This window comes from Neophocaena asiaeorientalis, unplaced genomic scaffold (assembly GCF_003031525.2).
Source record: "Neophocaena asiaeorientalis asiaeorientalis breed wild unplaced genomic scaffold, Neophocaena_asiaeorientalis_V1.1 scaffold45, whole genome shotgun sequence".
In the NCBI taxonomy this organism is placed as follows: domain Eukaryota; kingdom Metazoa; phylum Chordata; class Mammalia; order Artiodactyla; family Phocoenidae; genus Neophocaena; species Neophocaena asiaeorientalis.
The window spans coordinates 8,274,313-8,297,336 of NW_020174642.1; the positions used below are offsets into that span (position 1 = coordinate 8,274,313).

At 45.5% G+C, this 23,024-nt stretch overlaps 1 protein-coding gene across 1 annotated transcript in view; it reads right to left on the reverse strand.

Moving 5' to 3' along the window:
* DSCAM (DS cell adhesion molecule) overlaps positions 1-23,024 on the reverse strand; it is a 737,093-nt gene that overhangs the window by 15,695 nt on the left and 698,374 nt on the right. Inside the window, exons 29-33 of the mRNA XM_024758431.1 lie at positions 22,827-22,857; positions 15,865-15,980; positions 12,314-12,463; positions 3,633-3,830; positions 2,003-2,305 (exon numbers count right to left, since the gene is read on the reverse strand). Of these exons, the coding sequence (XP_024614199.1) occupies positions 2,003-2,305; positions 3,633-3,830; positions 12,314-12,463; positions 15,865-15,980; positions 22,827-22,857 (798 nt within the window). The remainder of the gene's footprint in view (positions 1-2,002; positions 2,306-3,632; positions 3,831-12,313; positions 12,464-15,864; positions 15,981-22,826; positions 22,858-23,024) is intronic.

Sequence of the window (23,024 nt, forward strand, 5' to 3'; positions counted from 1 at the left end):
CATCAAAAAGATACGAACCTTTAATGATTTCAAGACCGGCACACATAGGACATTTAACCTAGGAGCTGGTTCTACACAAGGGGAAGCATGGCATGTATCTCAGATGGGAGCGTAATGCATATACTTAACTGGGTGATACTGATACACAAATGAGGCGGACGCTCTCCAGGAATCAATGACCATGGAAGGAAAATAAACCAAAGAAGGAAGAGGGGGGAGAGCAGTACATCTGCAGACCATCATTAGAGTCACCGTGGGAGCCCCGACAGCAAGTCAACAAGGCGACAACAGAAGCTACAACTAATGCTGCTGACGCCTGCATCAGGCGACATACAGCTTACACAAACCCCAGATGGTGGGTGTCGATGCCATGCCCATTTTACATTTGAGCCCATTTTACAGATGAGACAATTGCAGCCCAGCGAGACTAAACAACCTGTCCCCTGGCTCATTTTCTCCTCTCTCGTCTTCCTTACTCTCGAGGTTTACAGCCACAAAATGCTATGGCATTTCTCCTACATTTGCTGCATCTGCCTTGCAAATAAATGCCAACAACAAAAAGTCCTTGAATAAAAACACCCACAAATAAAGTCTTCTCCCTGAGGAGGTAGAGAGCACGGAAATAAATGAAGCTATCCTTCTTGACAGGAGGTTCGTGTGGGTCTTGACTCAGTTTGGAAGATGAGTTGCTGGATAGACAATTCTTAGTTTATATATCTTTATGCATTTACAAAGCTCATTTCAGCTTGGCCTTATGCCATAAAGCCCAAAGGAATCGTGGGGATTTAAGATGAAGATATATTTTTGAAATAGAACCTGTAGCAGTGTTCAGAAAATGGGGAGATGAGAAATAAAACTGGATTCCACAAGAATGGATAGGCCAGTGCACAAAGTCAAGTCTACAGACAGGTACTTCAGGATGAAAGAGAAAAAGTGATTCTTCAGAAGAGAACTACAACCGGCTGCCGTGATTCGGATCCAAACTAAAGATGTGTTTCATTTGCCCCGTACAATGGTTTGCACGTATCTGAGCAAACACTTGAAAAGTGTGAGTCGCCGTATAACACCAAAATTTCTGGCTTCTCTTGAGAAACTCGCTCACACGGCCCCCAGTTTCCACTCGGGATCGCTTGGCAGGAGGCTGCTAGAGTCCTTTTCCCCTAGACAGTCACTCAGCTCTTGAATTCTCCATGTCGCCATCCATCCCTTTACCCTGCCCCCCACCTTCTTCACTTACATGATCTGCCAGGCCCTGCAGGTCTTAGGGTTTGCAGCTCCCATCCACACACCCAGAATACTGCTCAAGGCAGACACCAAACTACTGGCCGACCCGACACTAGCCATTTACTGTCACTTTAGGTAACTCAGGGAAGCCAAGTGCCAAAGGCTGGCTCCCTGGTAAGACTGCTCTCCTTCTGAAACCCACAGCACGGCAGTGTTAAAACATCATCCCCATATCTTCGATACTCCTCATGTGGTGGCGCTCTCCTTTTCTAGAATCTGGGCTCCCAGAGCTCTGTGGTTGCTTGAACAACAGAATATGGCAGAAGTGACGGGTCAGTTTTCAGGCCCAACCTTAAGAAACTGGCTATTTCCACTGTCTCTCTTGGGACACTGGCTCTTAGAACTGAGTCACCGTGACATAAGGATGCACAAGACACCTCGTGGAGAAACCTATGTAGGGAGGCTGCGGCCAGCATCAACCCTCCAGGTGAGTGAGCCATTTGGAACGTGGCTCCTCTATCCATAACTGAGCTCCCCCATCGACACGGCCGGAACCGAGATGCGTGTCCCCACGAAGCCCTGATTCAATTTCAGACTCAAGAACGAAACAAATGATCACTGTTGTTGTAAAAGCTCCCAAGCTTTGGGGTGGTGCGTTATGCAGCAGTCAAGAAACAGAAGACCCAGTGTGAATCCCAACAAGGGCTTTCACAACAGACCAGTGTGACTTGGGAAGACGAGCTTCCCCGACCGCTGGTCCACACGTGTCTCGCCTCACCTGGCCGATGCGCCTTCGGAACCGCCATGTTCATCACGCGTCCTCCATCCTGAGGTTTGGGGGGAGATGCGGTGAACCTACAGATCCCCGATTCTGAAGGGGTGCTGGAGGTCAGACTGTCTGTGTACTCATTTGTCCCTGCCGTCAACTGCTCGGACGATGTGTCTGAGATGAAGCACTCCGTGATGGTGAACTTGGCGTGCCTCAGCTGCTCTTCCATCTTGGCGTGTTCGTAGGCCCTGGCCAGTTCTTCGTAAGTGGAAGAGGCACTTTCTGTGGAGACCATGCTGCTTCGCGCTCGATCTGTGCCGTGCAAAAGAGAAAACAAGACGGGTGATGTGTCACCGTGAGTCTACACTGACTGGGTGGCGCTCTGGGCTTGTGTCTATTTCTTCCAGTCACTGGGTAGCCCGGCAGGGGTGCCTGGTCTCTGTCTGAGGACTGCCTTTGTCACTGTAAGGCCACCTTCATGATCCTCAGCCATGTGGCCTCGGGGTGTCAACAGAATCTCTGGAGTCAGATGTCCCCAGCCTGGGACACTGCCATAGATCAGTAATACATCCCCTTGAAAAAATTCCGCTTTTATTTAAGACAGCTGGGAATGCGGTGCAAATGAACTGCAGCGGCCCCTTCCCTGCCCCTGGGCCACAGAGAGTCTTTCACTGGCAGGAATGATCTGAACTCTGCACTCAGCTCCTCTGGCCTCTGTGTGGCAGGAAGACGGGATGATGGTTAGAGGTGAAGATGTGACTGCATGGAATTGCTCACTAGGCCGAATGACTTCTGACCCTGGGACTCAGCTTTGTGTGTGCCACCCTTTACGGGGACCAGGAAACCTCTAGAACCATAAAAGGAGCATCTTGGGTAGAGGACTCTCTGCATTTTAAACCCACTCAAAAGTTCTGAAGTCACCTCTGTGGAACGCTGAGGTTCTTGTAAGAGGAGTAACTGCCATAAGAATAAACGTACATGGTGACACGCCACCTTTGAGACTATTTTTGAAGCATATCATCCAGCACAAAAGAAAATGAGTGTTAAAATCTCCTAGAGCTATTAAGTTTAGATATCATTTCTTTTCAAACTTTTAGACTGGTGGGGTGGGCACCAGTGCTATTCTTAGGCTCCGTCTTCTCTGCAGAGTGAGATCTTGGTGGTGGATGGTACGGTAGGAATGGCTTACCTTATAATCAACCCCTGTTTAATTGTCAGACGGGTCTGCCGTGTTCCCTATAGAGGGTGCTATGACCTTGTCATGTAACTTCAAGTGCAACGTCTTAATCGTGGAGACAGTAGTGGGTGAGATGCCCTCAGAGTGTAGTCAGGATGACTGTAATCTTGAGGGAGAACATTTAGAAATTTCTATGCCTCTCTCGGCAGGGCAGGAAGGAAAAGGAGAGGGAACAGTGTGAGTCTGAGATCCGGGATGCCTGCAAACTAGACTCCTTTGGCTCTGCTTTGCGGAATTCACTGGACGCTAGACACGGTCAATGCAGTACAGCTGTATCGGTACCTGTTAGGTAAATGGTCTAGCAATTTGAAATTGACCTTGAAAGGGAACAGGTGGGGCCCTGAAGCCCAGGGTGTGGGCCCTACTTGTCCCGGGATAGAGAAGGAGGCACGCAGGCCCTACCTGTGTCTTGGGAGGGGCTGACGCTGTAACTGTCACTCTCCTTGTCCATGGACCCCGGAGCCCTGGGTGTTGGCAGCCTCCAGTCAGTGGTGAGGGTGTGTGTTGAAACGGTGGGGTGGGGTCTGTTGAGGGTCCACTGGCTGGCGTACCGGTTTCTCGCTGTGGGCCCAGCCTTCGCGTTCCTCCTGGTGGTGGGATCTGAGAAGAACCAGAACAAGGTTTGTGTCTAGGAGGGTGGTCAGCCGTGATCATGGTGTTGAGTGGGGTTCTCCCGACCCAGCCCTATGATCCACTCAGCAGGGCTCATGCCTCCAGGAAGCTCTCCCTGACTACCCCTGCCCAGAGTACTGGCTTCCTCTCCTCTATGGTCTGAAACATTCAGGTGATACTTAAGCACTTAAACAAGCCCTATTGGGGAAGAATATCAGATTTGGACTCAGGACTCCAAATGGATTTGGGTCTTGCTTTTGGATCTTAATAGTTTCATGACCCCACCTTGTATCACTTAAACTTCCTGAGAATCACCACCTTCTGTAAAAGGAGAGAATTCAGCCAAATACACTCTAATGTGGCTTCCTTTCTACAGTGTTACCTCAAGGTGTTGTTACAGGTTGAATTGTGTCCCCTGCAGAAAAGATATGTCCACATCCTAACCGCAGAACCTCAGATTGGTCTTATTTGGAAATAGGGTCACTGCAGGTGTAATTAGTCCAGATGAGGTCAGACTGGAGTAGGGTGGGCCCTGGATCCAACATGACTGGTATCGTAGCAAGATGAGGAGACAGACAAGGAGGGGAGAGCCCCGTGGGGCTATGGAAGCAGAGACTGGAGGGCTGCAGCTGGGCCAAGGAGTCCGGAGGCCACCACCAGAAACTAGGAAGAGGCGAGGAAGGGTCCTCCCCTACAGGCTTCACAGGGGGCATGGCCCTGAGGACAGCTTGAGTTTGGACTTCTAGCTAGCGGAACTGTGAGAAAATAAATTTCAGTTCTTTTAAGCCACCCAGTTTGTGGCACACCGTTATAGCAGACCCAGGAAAGCAAGCAGCTGTCTCCTGTATAGATTGTTGTCTTGTATTCACTCACTGCCTCGAGTATGACTTTTGTTCATCAACTAAATTGCAAGTCCTCAGAGCAGAGGGAAGAGGGAAGATCCCCTTATGTCTGAACACTTTCTTATCCCTTTGCACATGGTAGCATCTCTTCAATGGAACTGTCTGAACTGTGACCAAGACTTGGGTTATTCAATGTGGAGAACAAAGGGTCATCGCATATCTGGATGTCACAGGTCTCCCATCTTCAGAAACATAGAGGTTTATGGACACACTGGATGGAGCCAGATGGGTTTCATTGTCTCTAAATTTGGAAACAGAGGCAAGAGGTCAAGGGGGTGGACTGAGTTCTTAGCTCAACTCTTAGCTAACAAAAAACATGTTCCAACAGTACAGAACATTGGACACTGGAGTTGGCAATGTTCCCTTTTCTAGAATTCTGTGGAAAAGGGGAGAGGCTCAGTTACCTGGAATGATTCTTCTGGGGCTCCAGCCTGAAGGCAACATAAGGTCCTTTTCCATTTTTGAATTCTCTGCTTTTCAAAGAGGAACTTTGCGCAGTAATATTTCGAAAATGATCTGGCCACTTCTAAACACAGCAGTCTGTACTAACTGCTTATCACTAATGGAACAGTTTGGCAGGAACAGAACTGAGAGGGACAACCTGTGGCCTGATAACACCGACTCACTTATGTGCTCTCCTGAACCTGCAAGTCTCTGCAGGACAGGGGCAAGGGCGTTCATCCTCCAATCATCCCACAGAGCCCGCTGTGATCCCCGGCACACAGACTTCCCTGGATGAATACACATAGCTCAGGGCGGCTTTATGGCTGACACAATGGGAGCTCAGGGAGGAGAAGTGACACAGCTATTAAGTGGCAGAAACGGAGCCCAAGACCCCACCTGTCAGTCCAAGATTGCCCATTACTTGGCCATGCGTGTTCTCACCCTTGACACCTAGGAGTCCTGGTGCTGTATCTGCATGACACTAGCTCATTTATGATTCTAGGCAGGGTCATGGGACCCGACGCTTGAAAGTGGTGAAATGACTTTCTTTTTAAATTGGAGGATTTTCCTTTTTGCCAGTTTCTAGTTATCGGACTTTGAACCTAATCCATCACTCTACAATGCTGGAGAGAAAAGCCTAATGATGGCAGCTCAGTCAATACCTATTAAGATTTCCTGGGTCATCAAAATGCTCTGTCTTGGTGCATAATTCTCGGGGGCATTGATTTTCAGCCTCATTTCATCCGTTACTTGCAAAATTCCACGGAAGACTTTACTGGAAGGTTCTTCACGGCCTTGATTAGAATGTAAATGAGTTATGCTGGAGAGCCAAGCTCTCTGGACAGCAAGGTATAAATGATAATTGGGTTTCTCTGCTGAAATGCTAGGAAAGAGATCCTTAAAGAGATAGAAAAGCATTCTCCTGGGTAGGAGGCTAAATGTCTTCCAGGCACTGTGGATGTGATAAGTGGAGCTTAAAGAGTGGAGCTTGTTATTTAAATACTAATGAATCTTTTCCAGAAAATTACCCAGTCCCTTACGTAAGTTTTGAGGGTTCTTATTTTAATTCTTCCTTAAGTTTCCTGTAAGTCCAGCTGTGGATCAGTTTTACTCCTGGCCTGGATGCTTGTGGAAGAGGGGGTCAGTTTGATACTATCACTTCCGGGACACAATTTCCTCAACTCCCCAAACCCTCACCTGTGTTTCCTCCTGTCAAGCTCACCCACCAACCGTGGGGCAGAGACCTTGCCCCCCTCCATAGCCCCTTTTCCTACTGAGATGACCCTATCTGGAGAGCTCCATGGTCAAGTGGCACTATTCAAGCCAGAAGTCTTTTCAAGTTAACTTTGTTCATTATTCCCCACCCCCTCTTTTTTTGTTTTTTTCCTAGATGAGGACAGCTTTACCAGTGGCCTGATAATATTGGGAATATAGGTCATGATATTACTTTCCTTGAAATGCACTTCATTCTGTTCTAAGCAAGCATTCTACAAGCAAAATTGTCCTTGTAGGTAGACTACTCAGGAGTTGACACATTTTTTAATAATCAGGTTTTTGGAGCTGTTTGGTACCTGAATTGAACTTTTCTGTAGCATAGTTTCTGAGATAGCAGCTAAAATAAAAATTTTACTTGGATTCCACTCAGTGGTCTCCTTCGTAGACCTTCCTAGTTAATCTATTAACCAAATAAATGTTGGGGTTTACGGTCCCTGCATGGAAAGTATTTTATTTGGGTCCCCAGCATCCTAATATAAATAAAATCTAGTGATGAGGCATTATGCTTGCTAAACAACAAATGAATTAGGGGTAAGTGATATAAATAATTATTGGCCTTTCAGCATTGGGTCTGAACCTGAATTAAGCTTTCGCTCATTGAATCAAATTATTTTAATTATCCTGAACTTGGGATGAGAGGATTTGGTGGATAATAAGGTCATAAAACATGCCATGTATATAATCGGCTTTCATTCCCTGCTGCCGGTTTTCATATCTTACAGATACTGAGGCCTTGGCTTTGCACGATGAACTTACCAGCTGGCTCACAGACAGGGTGAAACGGGGAGCCTGAACATTCCTATCATTCAATGAACAAATATTTATCAAGGGCTTATCACACACCGGACTCTCTTCACTGCCATCAGGTATTTTCCAGCAGTGTTTTGAGTACCGTCCCGGGTAATAGAGTGTGCGTGTTTTTCAAAGTCTCAACAAGAAAGATTCAATCCGTCTTGTAAGCTCTTCTTATTTAATATATATGTGAAGTCTATTTTGTCCCCAGCAGTCCTTACAGAAGCATCATCTCTTCTTAGAGGAGTGTGGAGGGGTTGAGAGTGGGGCTTCGGGGTGAGTGTCTCTTACTTTGGTCCAGCTTTACTACTCGCGGGCTGTGACCTCACTGGTGTGCCCGTTGCTTTCCTCTCTGGGACTGGTGGGTGACGACCTTGCCCACCATCAGTGCTGTTGTGAGACATGTGTGACATTAACGAGCTACAGAACAACAGGCACGTGGGAGGCATCAATCAACCTGGGGCTTAGCCCATGACTCCTGAGTGACAAACACTTGACATGGGATGCAGTGTGTCCTGTTTAATGAAGATGGTGACGGGAGATTTGATGGGTTGACCAGGAAGGCTGGAAACTCACTTTCGAGAGTTTGACAGGAAAAAAGCCATGAAAAATCATAAAACTAGATGCTGGAGAATGCCAGTGATGCAGAAAGGTGCCCACTGGTAGTAACCGGTAAGGATGGGAACCGTGTCCTATTTGTTTTCCAGTCCAGCCCTGCGTGGTGAATGCTTTTTGCAGGAATGAATAAATGATGATGGATGGATGACGTTCAGGTAAACATGACAAAACAAACCCGGGTTAAATCTAACACTGATCACTTCACATGTCTTTGTACCCTTGCACATTTTGTAAGTAAAAAGGTTGGTTTAAGTTCTCCAAGGTGATGACCTCATTGGTAAGTTTCTGCAACATCCCGGGGCTGACTGTGTACATGTGGAAAGAAACACTTCTAACTGGGTGAGGCGATACAGACACACAGCTGATCAGATGTCTCAGGAAAGGGAGAACAAAGAGAGGAAAGAAACTGGTTGCCCGACTCCTGCTGAAAATACTAAACATCGTTTCTTTTCCATCCCCGTTACTCTGATTTCAAAACTTCTGACATAAGTATACATACGGTGGCTCAGTATCTAAATGTATTTACTGAAGGTCTACTGTGTGTTGGACCCTCTGGCAGCAGCTGGGCAGACCCGCGTGAACAGAGACCCAGCTTCCAAGTGTGTCCTAACCCACGGGAGAGACGGGGACGTGAACAGAGATGTGGACACAGCCACGGTATGTGTTTTCACATCTTGAAAGAGAGATACAGCAAATCATTGCGAATTCTCCCGTCCTTGTAATAAGAATTTGTTGCAACTCTTTGGCAAACTAATGCAATGCTTAGAAACATAACTTCTGCAGAACAGTCGTGTTCATGTGCGAGCAACGTATTTTAGATGTTCTTCTTAAAAATAAAAGTTTCCTACAATAACAACAAAATTAGAATAGAACAAGAATGTCTTTGGTAGTTGAGGAAATAGGCTATAAACCAATCTCTACAAATACGCCAGACTGCAGTGAGAGGAACCTGCCCCAGGGGACTGAGGGGATGCAGGTGTAACACCTGGGCCCAGGTGACAAGCTCTGGGTACAAGAAGCAAGCAGAGGACTGGGCTGCAGCAAGCTCAAGGCTTTGGACTCCTGTGCTGATCTGCTGGGGGGTGAGACACCCACCATTTCTACTTCCAAATAAAAAAAATGCAATGCCTTTAATCCCTCGTAATGTGGTTTTGGAGAAATACTTAATACAACAAAATGATCACAATGGAATATTACTCAGCCATAAAAAGGAACAAAATTCTGTCATTTGTAGAGATGTGGATGGACCTAGAGTCTGTCATACAGAGAGAAGTAAGTCAGAAAGAGAAAGACAAATATTGTATACGAATGCATATATGTGGAATCTAGAAAAATGGTACAGATGAGCCTATTTGCAGGGCAGGAATCGAGATGCAGACATAGAGAACGGACATGTGGACACAGTAGGGGAAGGGAAGAGTGGCATGAACTGGGAGATTAGGTTTGACATATATACACTACCATGTGTAAAATAGATAGCTAGAGGGAACCTGCTGTATAGCACAGGGAGCTCAGCTCCGTGCTCTGTGATGACCTACGTTGGGGGGATAGGGGTACGGAGGGAGGTCCTAGAGGGAGGGGATGTATGTACACATATAGCTGATTCACTTCATTGTACAGCAGAAACCAACACAACATTGTAAAGCAACTATACTCCAATTAAAAAAAAAAATGATCCCAAAATCTTTACTAATGGAGAACGTTCTGCAGATGCTAAATGAATAATTCTATTTTTTTGGAACTAGAGACTGAGGAATGAATTTGTGTAGATTTTCCAAGTGTTTGTAAACACTATTCAATGAAGTTCATCACCAATGAAAGAAGCGTCTTTCCAGAAGCTGTAGCGGTTTGGTTTCTGTGGGATCTGATCATCAGGCAACCCCTGGGCGAGCATCCCAACACCCTCAGAACGGGTTGCAGACGTGTGACACTAGCCTGTGAGACCTGAAAAACCAGTCTGGCTGTGTCTCTGGCTCGTCCTATCCGCCTTCCCTGTCCCCATTCAGGTCCCATTTCTGTCCCCAACGTGCTTTAGAGTCTTTCCCGTACCGTTCCTTCTGTCTGGCAGGCCGACTGACTCCTGCCTGGGACTCAGTGGAGGTCTTCCCCAAGCCTCACACGGAAGCAGCCCCTACCCTGGTCCCCACGCCCCTGGCCGACTCACCAGCTCATCATTCTGTTCTATTTGTCCTTCGTACTTACTGATAAACAACGCTTTCGCTCCTTGTTTCACGTTTGACTTCCTCCACTCAGATGAAGTGAATGTCTTTTTGCACCTTTCGAGGTACCCCAACCCTGGGCACTGGCCATATGTGAAGTAACACCTTCATGAATACTTCTGAGTCTGAATGAAGGAATTCTTAAAGCTTCCCAACTGTGCCTACACTGTCAGAGCCGTGAGGCCATGAGAGAGGGAGGCCGACACATCCCTTCCGCCAGCCTCCTGCCTAAGGTGAGTGAGAGACACTCACCTCTCACTCGTTAGAGCTTCGGCCTGTGACGTAGATGCATGTCTCTGTGGATATTCTGAAAGCCATCAAATCAGCCTTCCCTTGTTCTGGGGCTGACCCGGCAGCTAGAAGCTTCCCCGTGCTTTAGTTTCACTGCCTCCTGTCCGGCCTTGACTGTTTACGACTAGCCTTTGTGCATCTCTCTGCCAGCTGAGCATTGGCAGGGAGCTGGAAGTGCAGACTCTTTTCACCTGCTGTGCGATGAGCCCGGTAGGTTTGAGGGCTCCTGCAAGGCTGCGCTACTGTGGACACCTCCTCCCAGGCTCTATGTGACACACGCCTAACACTTGGGGGAGTGTTTCTCAATGAGGGGTCCAGGCAACCAGTAACAGAATCACCCCAGATGGCTGTTATAATGCAGATTCCCAGGTCCCGCAATACACCAAGTGGATCTGAATCCCTGGGGGTGGAAGCCTGGAACGAGTATTTTAAACAGGCACCCTGGGTAATTCTGATGCACGCAGAAGATGGGGAGCCACTCCCTGGGGCGTCTGTCCTGTTTCCTCTGCCTCTTTCCTATCCTGCTGTTAAGGTCTCCATTAACTTCCACTCTGATGGGGACAAAGGCCTGCTGAGGTCAAGGATCCACTGACAGAAGTGCCCTGGGTCTGTAATCTTTCCCGGGTTTAATAGCCATAAGTGGCTCGGAACGCCATCAGCGCCGTGTCCTGAAGTAGCCAGGAGCAGGCCCAGGCAGATCATGATGGAGAAGCCCAGAGCTGGAGAGGATGTCAAGGACCCGGGAGCACCTTCTAAGAGCAAAGGTCTTAGTCCTGTGCACTCCTTCGCAAAGCTAATCCTCACTCGTGTCCCGTTCGTGTCTTCAGAATGTGCTAATGTCATCAGAGAAGGAAGGACGTGAGGTTACACAGAAGGGAGGAATAAAAGATTCCTTCAGAATGTTCCTGCAAACGACTCTTCAGATGAATTTCAGTAACCGCTAGCACCGTTTTCCTACATAGTACAATGCTACTTAGGAATCATCCAGTTTGCTTCAGGAAGCTTCAGTGCATTTCACAAATGCCTTCCAAGGCAGACATTCTAAAGAACAGCTATAAGCATAATATTTATTTTTCTAATTATAGCACTCTACTCAAGAATGTAAAAATGTTTTCAAAGACAGTGACTAATGATTTAAAAGCTAGCATCAAAACTTCCAAAAAGATAATAATCGGGACATCAATTTCTCAGTCTTTAAAGAGACTTAGGAAAAATCTAAATTATGAAGGAATAAGAATATCTAATTAATAAGCTCTAGGTACATATTAGGGTATTTAATTTCATCACAGTAATTAATTTCCATATAATACGGATCCAAATCTTAATAACTAAACCAAACAGAATCCCCAGATTAAGCAGAAGTATATTCTTCTCAAATCGTGAGGTTCAGGAGAAAAGCATAAGCTCGGAGGACAGACAGACCCACAGCTGAATCTTGGTTTCACTACATAGTACGCGTGCAACTTTGGGCTGTTTCCCTAACTTCTCTGAGATTTGTTTCCTCATCAGTAAAATGGGAGCTGTAATATCTACTGTATAAGTAGGTACCTGACAGGGCCGTTGCAAAGATCACAAAAACTGATATCACCTTTCTATCCCAGTCCTGGCACAGAGGAGATACTCACTAAGATTAACTAACTTCTTTTCCTGTGTTGTCTAAATAAAACAAAATAAATACCTGGACCTGAAATTTCTAACACTTCCTTAGTAAACCAATACCAAGAGTTATTGGCTTCAACCGATACGATTTTAATAACAGCTCAGATCAAACAATACAAAGTCAACGTCCCAATCTAAGATGTCATCATCCCTACTTGCTTCTTAGGCACAGAGCTGAGAAGCCCCACATTTTATTGCATGGCCAGGGAGCACGAATGCATTCTCAGCACTGGTAACACCCACAGAGTTTAAGTGATGTGTGACCACTCACTCGTTCCCGGCCGAGCGTCGGAAACATCCACCAAGGGCCCGGTGGCCTGCGACACTGACTGGTAATGGACCGTGTGTGTCACCGTCAGGGACTTTTGTTTCGCTGCCTCTCCGAAGTCAGCATCCGTCAACAGGACCGTGGAGCGATCGTCTGCAGAATAGCAGGATACAGGAAGCCAGGGACAGTTATACCCCCTGTTCAGTGACTCCCTGGCCGCCTCTCTCCTCGGTACTTGCATTATTGCTAATGGCAACAGTAACAGCCTCATCTCATCCAGCAAAAAAAAAAAAGAACGAGACCCAAAATATTCAACCACTGTATCAGAATTACTCCAGAATGAAAAAAAGTAGATTATCCTTAGGGGTTGACTTAGGAGCATGACTTAAAGAGAACGACCGCGGAGAAGGGTCTCCCCTCTGTCCTGGGGCTTGGTTTCTTCTCATTAAGCACACATTGATCTGGGGAGAACGGCTGGGTGGCTGTCCATTTAATAGAGTTTGGGGTTTATGTGTTTGTTAAAAGCTCACCCGAGACACTACCAGCCCTGTCAGCATCGCCCAGGGTTGAGGCTGCCATTTCAAATAAGCTCTCTTTGAGGAACAAGAAAAACTGCCCTGCGGTCATCTATCCCAGGGTCGCCTCTCATATGGAAGATGGCAAATGTTCAAGATGGGGCATAGGGGGAGGAGAAGAGAAGGGTGAGTCTTCAGAGTAGACTTGATTTTAACTTGATTCCTTGATTTTAACTGTTCTGAGGTATATGCCTTTCCTTCCCAACTCTCCTGAGCTTCAGTGACTCTAGGGCATTCTGTAAATTGACTTCTCAAAATGACTCACTTGTCAGACTTCCCAGGACCTACTGGCACAGGGCACTTGAAGGTTAGGGAAGCCTGGGTGCAGATGAATGCAGAGCATTTTAAGCCTTTGAGGAAGGAGCGGTCAGTCGGGCTGTGTGTCATTATTTGGCTGTCTCAGATTTTCATTACTTTCTTGTGATACTTTTCACACTTTCCTAAGAGCTTTTTGACTCCAAGGGAAACTTTCGTTAGGGTATATGGAGTTTTTCATACATTTTCAAGCACTGCAGGCTGGGGTGATGTTCATATGAGTTTATCAGTCGGCTGGGACCACACTGCAGCGGGCTTGACACTTTACGGTAATGCGAAAGTCATAAACAACACAGCTAGACTGCTGTGCCCAAAAAAGGCTCTGAACAGAACGAACCTTACAAAATCCAATTACTCAGGCTCTGGCAGGAAAGGAAAACCTCTTGAAGTCAGAATAAAATTTCTGGGCCGAGAAAAAGAGGAAGGACTGCCAGGAGGTCTGCTGACACCTGTACAGCCCAGATCGGTGCCACGGTGGGAGCCTGGGCTCGGCTTGGGGGTCCCGCCCTACATCTGTCCCTCCACCCTCGAATAAGGCGGCCTTTCCACGGAGGTGGGTTCTTATAATTGGACCTGGTATCAGAGACCCGACATACATTCGCTTTCATCCATTGTGGTTTCTATCATGTAGCCCCGCTGAGAACACGCCAGAGTATCTGTGGGGCTGGGTTTCCAGTTTTATGGGACATTTCGGATGCCTGTCAGTTTGTGATGTTGACCATCCATTCTGGCTAGAAATTAATGGCTCTCCCGTATTGGATTCTTGTAGGCAGAGCCCAGAGCGTTTTAAAGCATCATGTCTCTACTTCCCCAATAATTAGAAGATGCCATCGACCAACTGTCAGGCACCACCGGGAGGTAAACGACTCTTGGTGATGAATGATCCTGAAGGAATGTGCTATATCTCTGGCTAAGGGTCGTTATTATCTACGGAAACGACGGGCAGACCTTCCTCTGGTGTTTGGTCAGCAGTGACTAGCTACTGGGAGGTAATACACCACTCCCAGGATCCGCCTAGAGACCTGTTTTAACAGCTGTAGGCAGAGTTATTAACAAGTCTGGTGAGAACATTTAGCAAATGTGTAACTGTATTATAAGGTCATAGGAATTACAATTTGATTTTGGAACTGATGTTTCAAAGGAAATCTTAGTTTTAGTGCCCAATTCACTGGGTTGAATAAAAGAGATTCCAGATACACTAGAAAAGGTAATGAGAAACAAAACAGGGTGCCTTGCCCTGAGGTGAGGCAGCTAATTAAATCTTGTGTATTTCAGGATGAGTAGTGAGCCCTCATACAACATGGTAGTATTTAACTGAAGTTGGTTGATGGAAGGTCACATTGGACATGACCAAGCTGTGCTAAGTGCTGTTATGCCTGAACCAAACTTGAATCCTGCACGGGCAGCCCAGGTCTTAGAATTTAGGAGCCATTAGGTCAGACATCCCCACTGTTCTATTAAAAGACCATAAAAGCAGGGCAGGGACAAGGGGCAATGGAGGTGTCCTGCCGATCTGGCCACTCATCACTGCCTAATTGGCAGGAGGTATGGAGGGTACATGCCAGGAGTTGGGTGCTTTTAGCCAAACCACAGGGAAGGGTTGTCCTGGGACCAAGTGCCAGCAAACATCTTCCGGAACAGACACAGAGTGAAGTTCAAAGAGTGGCAGTCTAGGAAACCTGCCTCAGAGTCTGTTTCCATGAGTACTGGGGGGTCCAGCCATACTTCTAAGGTGAGGAGCTCTGGGAAGTAGCCTGTTGATACGGAAGAAGGTGACGCCCAGTCACCAAAGGTGAAATCGGTGGCCAGGTGGGGGACCTGCCCTGGTTTTGCTCCTGTCTGTGTGACCTGCAAGCTACAGAACCTCTCGACGTCCCAGTTCCCAAGCAGAATCTTTTTCCTATGTTGTTTGGGAGGCGTAAGTTAAATAATCCGCATACAATGCTTATAAAAGTATGTGAACTTTAGAGCACTCTTAATAAATGTTAGCTATTCTTCTGATCATTACTGCAGTGGAAATACAAAGTCTCTGATTCTGGAATAAATAGAACCATCTAGACAGGCAGTGTGGACAGCGGACTTCGAGTGGAAAGAGGCTGGAAGGAGTCAGGACACCTGGGTTCTGGGTGGACAGGCCACTGAAGCTCTCCGGGTGTCTTTTGCGATCGTGAAACAGGGGAGCTGGGACTTTTCCAGAGCCCTGTGAAGGATTTTTATGAGGTGCCAGGGGGTGGAGAAAGATGTCCTTTGCAAAGACATTTGTAGAATTTAAAATTTTTCTTTAATAAAGGCCTTATTGGAGTTGAGGAGGAGCTCATAAAGTGGATTTCCAAGACGGGGTCTTAGTGTACAGCCCTTCTCGGTTTGCTTGATTATAAATGTTGGTTCTTTGGGGTGGTACCAAGAGACTCTCCAGGAGAGACCCAACTTGGGACAGAGTTGGGGTTCTCTCAGGTGAACTCTGTGGTTTACATAAGTTCATTTCCCCCATATTTGCTGGTACTTATTATTCTCCTCAATAACAGTTGTCTACCTTCTAACTTCTTTGCTCATGTAGCATTCAAGATGTCCCCATGTCTAATATTTCCCATGGCTCAGGGTTTGGGCTGAGAAGGCATGGCTGTGGCAGCCACATTGTGTAAGGCAGCAAACAGGACACCTTACCAATGGTCTCCATTGTGTCTCTCTCTTCAATCAAAAGCTGAGCCCTGGGTATGTCAATGTGCATCCTCAGGGTTTGCTGTTGCTTGCTCAACGTGTCTGAAGTCCGGGTATTCTTACTGGGAATAAAAAAGAGGGATGCATTAACAAATTCAGTTCAGTGTTACCCTAGGCCAACATGTGCTTGTACACCAACTTATTATCTAATTATGTGGGGAGGGGAGGGGAAGACACACCAGATAGATTTTTTTCCCTTCATTCAAATGATATTTATTAATATTAAATTTCAGCGGTCAGTTGTGAGGTTCAGAAAATACCAACTGTCAATAAAGAGTGGTTCTGCATCTATCAATAGAAACTTTGGACTTTCCTATTTCTTGTCTAAAAGCCGAATGAAACACACACACAAAAAAACATTCTTAAATCAACATTTTCACTTGTCAGACATGAGATATTCCAATGATGGTAAGGGAGAAAACGTGTACTGGTCATTCACTGGATGGGGTTTTACTAACAGTTTTGTATTATACCTGGAGTCATTTTATTTTTGTTCTAGTAACAAATCATAAACCTTGTTAGCTTCCCTGACATTAGTTTAGTTTTCCGAACCCAATTACATTTTAGAATAGAAAAAAAGCAATTACTATAAGAATTTATCTCAAAATTTGTGTACCAGAAAATTACTCTTAGAGTGAGCTGTCTCCTAAAAGTAAATGGAAATAGGTAGTAAAACTGCATGGTATAATCAAATTCAGTTTCAGCTCACAGCAAAAAAAAAAAAAAAAAAAACTGCATGTTGGACAAAAATACAAAAAAGTCGATAAAAGCTTTAATTAGCAATGCACGTTAGAAAAATGGTTGTTCAATCTTTACAGGATTATAAGAATTGAGTAGATTTAAGAATATTTAATATTTAAGAATATTTTCTGAAACACCTTCCAGGAAGCAGCAGGCCTTCAGATAAGTTAATCAATGTGATAATCTACGGCATCCTTAAGTCTAGCTCATTAACTGCCAAAGTCTGTTTTGAGAAAGATTTGCGGAGCCTGGCACGCTCAGTGTTAATTATATGTAATGGAGAACAATAAAGGTGTATCCACACTAAAATCTCAAATGCCTTTTGCTCCAAGCAAGCCTTCACCAGGAAGCTCAGGGCTTCCTCATCCATGAGGATGCATCCACGCTTGAACCATGTGGTTGATGAGTGTTAATAATCTGAAGGTCAAGTTCACTCAAGAAGCTGTTTAAATGTTTGCATTCAGAGGTCCATGTTAATATTCTGAGTATTTTCCAATGGCCCTTTCCTGAGTGTAAACAAAACAGCTCACGGAAATGGCAGCCTTTGAAAAGTGCAGCAGCTCTACCTAGGCCTTGATCTTGAACCAGATTTCTTGCTCTGCAGATAAGTAACTGGGTTATGTAGCTAGACCATGCTAATTACGCAGAGCCCAAATTCAAACGTTTTGGCCTGAATTTTTTACATGGTCTATAAATGTTTTTAAATTATTTACTTAACCAAGTTCTTACTTTGTTTGTGTGTGTCTGTGTGTTTGTGTGTGTGTGTGTGTGTGTGTGTGTGTGTTTAAAGCAAAGATTCAGATCCTTGCATAAAATGAAGAGCGTTGGTGGCTTGGGGAGCTGCAGTTACGTCAGACAGGCTCTATTTCCACAAAAACATATGGGGAACTACTCCTCTGTGAATATCTGAAAGATCTGTTTCGAAACTTCACTAGGGACCCGAGTTTGTCCTTGCATCAAAAATAGAAGCGTGAGCTAGTTCCCTCTGCTCATCATGAATAGTTATGGGGCAGAGCCCACAGCTGCTCAATGAACAGCGAGGAACCCTGCACAGCTATACTTAACAGCAAGGGGTCTGCTGTCAGGTTGACACAGGAAGCAAGTGACATCACTGCTGTGCTCCATGGCGATGGACACAAAGACTTAGAATATGATTAAACTTTGTGAACGGGGACGATCAAAGCTGGAGGTAAATGCCCCTCCTCGCAGGACTAAGCTGCAAGCCCTGCAGCTGGAAGGCGAGAAAGTTGCCCCGCAAACCTTGAGATTCAGGGGCTTATTTTTCTTCCTTCTCTTTGCACTTGCTGTTTCCTTTGCTTAGGACACACTCCCCCAACGCAATGCTCCTGTGGCTGTCCCCCCCGACATCTTTTCAGAGGAGCCAGTGGAGTTCTGCTGTGGGGACTCCCCATTCTCCATTTAGTCTTGTCTCCTCAAAACTTAAAACTCCCTGGCATATGTTTAAGTGAGTTATTTATTAGCCGTCTCTGCCAATGGACTCTAAGCTCCTCAAAGGATACTTTCGTCTCTTCTGTCCCCTGTATACCCTGCAACGTGGAACGGTATATAACCAAAGTAGGTGCTCAATTAATATTTGTTGCAGGTTGTTGAATGAATAATGTGTGGGCACAATGGGAGCTGAGTCACACCTCCTAGAGCCTTTGCTTTGGGGGCAGTAACACTTTTCTCAATCTAAAAGGGTTATCGGGGCCCAAGGAAATTGTTTCTTTATCTGAATCTGTGCTGCTGTATTTTATAATCTCTTGTTACATGGAAGTCGATTCCCCCAAACTATAATAATTGGCCATTAGAACAGCAGCAAACCTTCAAAAAAAAAAAAGAAAAAAGCTATTTAAAGAAACCTCATTTGTAACCTGGAAAAAGATTCTGAATGTTTTCACTGTGGAAGCAAAATTGCATCTTTTATATGATATAGGATCATGCTTAATATATTGGTTATTATTGAAATATAATCATCCACCATCCATTTGCCATCTGGTTGTCTGATTAAAATGACAGAGAGCTGACCCTGGTTCACAGTGGATGGTGTTTCTGGGCTCAGCCAATAAATTATGTGCAGTTGCTACAACACTTTAAAATCAATATTTCCTTAAGATTTGGGGGAAAAAAACCCAAACTAATGACGATTTCTGCATACCATCCCCCTTCCTCCCCAAAATGTAATACGAAGCATCCTGTAAGTACAAAATAACTGTAAGGATATCAGGATATGTCTCGTTGTAACAGCTGGATGGGCATTTTTCTTTTTTACTATGTGTATAAAAATATAAACATCAAAAAGCTACATTAACTTGATCTCTCAGTCTGAACCCTTCACTGCTCACAACTAGCTTCCTTACTAATAGTGGTCCTTGGACATTAACCATGTGTTGTTTAGTACGTTACAGCAAGCCGGTCTCACCTTTGAGAAGTATGGTATATTTAAAAAAAAATGTTTTCTTGCCTAATCGTATAAAAGGAAAACCCTTTCTATCTGAGCATGGTGGATGAAGTCTATCTTCTCTCTCCTCTGCGAGGTGACTTGCTTGGGTGAGATGGATGAGTGTCCCGAAGCATGAGGCCCAGCGATGGGAGTGGCAGCCTGTGGGGGACCCCGGGGGGGTGGGGGCGCTCCAGGTTGTCTGTGTTTTTCCTGCAGTTGCACCTGCCCGTCTGGCCCCGGGACAGCTAATCTCACCGAAACACACAGATCTTTCCTTGAGGAGCTTGGGTGGACAATAAATGTTATATTCACCCAGATCATGGGGTGATAAAGCTAGGAGCAATTTCCAATTGCTGTTTTTAGATAAGGAAAACAGGGCACAGGGAGAGAAAAGGATGTACAGTAAGCCTCCTACATATGAACTTTCAAGTTGTGAACTTTCAAAGATGTGAACGTGAGCGCCGTCAACGTCAGGCGTGAGTGACATTGCAGCCTGCCCTCCGTCTCCTGTTGCTGATGACCCTTCAGCTCTACCATCTCCCCCCTCCTCTCCCTCCTCCAGCCAGTAACTCTTCTTGCCTGTTCCCTCGGTGCCAGCCCCTGGATGCCGGCTGTTGTATTGTACTACTGTACTTTTCAAGGTACTGTAAGATTAGAAACGTTTTCTTTATTTTTTGTGTTTGTTTTTGTGTATTATGCGGTTGAAAGGTATCATAAACCTGTTACAGTACAGTACTATAGAGCCGATGCTGTTAGTTGGGTCCCTAGGCTAACTTTGCTGGACTTACAAGCAAATTGGAGTTACACACGCACTCTCGGAACGGAACTCGTTCGTATGTTGGGGACCTTACTGTACCCCCCAAACCACAAAGCCAGCCGGTGGCAGTATTAGGCCTAGAATATAAGTTCGTGATTCTATGTCCCAGCCTGCTCAGTCCTCACCTTCCCAGAGAGACCAGTGACCAAGATCAGGAACAGCAGTTCCATAGGGCTTCTCTGTACCGAAGGGTCTGACTTGCCTAGACTTCCTGGGCTACAGTTGGAATGTACTTGGCCCTAACCTGACCAGGTAGGGGACAAGGTTTTTTGTTGCTTAGCCTGTTAACCTACCAAACTTAGATCGAACTGACCTTTCATGAATAAAAACATTGCTTTCTCTTCTAAATTAATCCCATAAAAATTCACCTATTTGAGGAGCTTGGAAATTCTGTTCCTTTTCAGTCACTTTCATCCTTTGGAGAAAAGCACCTTAAACACCTTAAGTGGGAGTAATTACTAGTTTTAATGTTCCCAATTTCATGTTGGCAACTGCAAATATCATTCTGATTCCCGCTTTTATCAATAGGTGGTCTTTCCACCACAGTAACTGCCCTATTAACAAAGAAGGAAGAAGATGCTTTCTGATGTCTTGCCTGGGGTTCATGACAAGAGGGAGGGAAGGCAGCAGAGAAGCTAATACCACATCACCCTAATGAAACAAATGTTGAACATGTCAGGAAACACGGACCCCAGTGTCACAGGCTTTGGGTAGAGGCATGATTGATGATCCGGGAGTGCACGAAGGAAGTGGCCAGAAGCTATCTGGGAGGACACGCAGCTGCAGGAACCAGGCTGGGGTACAAATCAGGGAGGTGGACCTGGGTGGATACAGGAACGGGGGCCCCTGGGCCGAGCAGGTTACACCCAGTCTAGAGGGGGCATCGAGCGCAGGTCCAGATACCCGTGATCGTCGAGGCTGTGCCCCGTGTGGCAGAACACTTTCAGGAGAAGTCAGAAAGCCACAGTTTTCTATGAAATGTCTTGATTTTTAAAGGACATCAGCAATTTCATATTTTTAAGACTACATTAGAAAATTTACTTTATTAGATAGGTAATTATTATAAATCGAATGACTCTGGCTTATTTGCGTTCCAGATATTTTTGTCTGATTTGTTCAATACAAGCGCACATGTGTCTGGCTGCCTTCTATGTGACCACTAGCAAACAAGTACAGACTTACACAAGAGCATGGACTCAAGGCATTTCATATAGCTTTTCATAATCTTCTCATGTACGTTTAATCTAGTGTGACGGGATTAGATAGATGGAGACATTTTACAGACCATTTGCATCTCTGAGCTCTACTCTGGGCTCCAGATTCCTGCTACCAGCTATCTGACACCTTCATTGGAGGCTTAAAAAGCATCCCCAACATGACCTTTCCTTGCCTTTTTTTTTTTTTTTTTTTGCGGTACGCGGGCCTCTCACTGCTGTGGCCTCTCCCGTTGCAGAGCACAGGCTCCGGACGCGCACACTCAGCGGCCATGGCTCCCGGGCCCAGCTGCTCCGCGGCATGTGGGATCTTCCCGGACCGGGGCACAAAGCCGCGTCCCCTGCATCGGCAGGCGGGCTCTCAACCACTGCGCCACCAGGGAAGCCCCCTTACAAGCCTTTTCTTTCTGATCCACATCTCCTTCCTCTGCCCTACAAAAAGAAAAAGTCCATACCCTGCATCTATCTTCCTAATCTTGGCAAATGGCACCAATGTTTATCTAATTGCTTACACCAAATATTTCAGAGTCATTCTTGATTCCTTCATATCTGTTACCAACAATTCACACTGTCTTAAAACACAGTATGGACAAACAAAGACATCTGTGGGAAATGTAATCCATGAGCCAACGGTATTCAACCTCTGTCTTAGGTCTTCACACATACTGGTGATATGGGAGAGGACTCTCTGTGAATAACAATGAAGTACTACTCTGATATGCAAAGGTGAGGGAGGAAGTTAAAGCCGGCTGTGGTGCTGTAGGGGATGGGAAGAGACCCTATACTCCATCTCTTTTATCTCCTACGTTAGTCATCCTAAAATGACAACGTCAAGGTCACCATCAGGGTCCCTGACATTTTTCTTTTTGGCCACGCCTTGCGGCTTGCGGGATCTTAGCTCCCCAACCAGGGATCCAACCCCAGGCCTTGGCAGTGAAAGCGCTGAGTCCTAACCACTGGACCGCCAGGAAATTCCCTGACATTTTTCTTATCTGGTTCCTAGACTCTGATTATCCTCTTTTTACTTTTGGTTTAATCATTACAATATAAAGTGCAAAGGTTGGGGTGTCTTGTACAGTTGTGAACATGAACTTACTTATTCTACTACCCCTAGTCATTCACCTACTCAACAGTTATGAGTGGGGCAACTATAGTGCTGGTTTCTCCTAACATGGTGATGAAATAGCCTGTGACTTCCAAGACCAGACTGAATAGATATTTGCAGCAGAAGGTGGTGGGTGCTCTGGTGGAGGGGTGCTAAAGGGGCAGCGGGAGCTGAAGGAAAGGAGAATCTTCCTTGATCAGGCCATCAATTTTGAACCCATTCCCTTTCATGGATTCCCTTTCACCTGGCTAACTGTTAGGAAGGAAGCTTGACCTCAAAGTGGCATATTTGGTGAAAGCAAAACCAAAGCTACTTACTTGAAATGCACCTCATTATTCTCGGGTTAATGGGAAATGTTCTATTGGTTGAGTCCAGCCAACAAGAAAACTACCTATGGTGTGCGTAACTGCATATTATTTGGTATCTATGTCTCTAACCAAGCATTACATGGATATTTAGTTTCCTGGAATGAAAATTATATGTCAAGTGAAGAATGGGTTATCAATTTCAGACTGTCATTAAGAAAAAGAAATCATAAAAGCAAGTTCTTTTCAACATGATATTTGGGCTGCTAGGTCTTGTTCTTACCTCATGAGCATTTCAGCTAAACTCTTTGCATCTGGGAAAAGAAAGCTGATATTAGTATAAGATAAACAACTCATTAACATTCACTTAAGCATTTGTGACAAATATTCTACAGAATCAGATGACAATAACCATTTTAAAATGTAATTGTATATCGAAATCATTGCTAATAACCTAAACTTTTATGGATCCCTTGTCTGT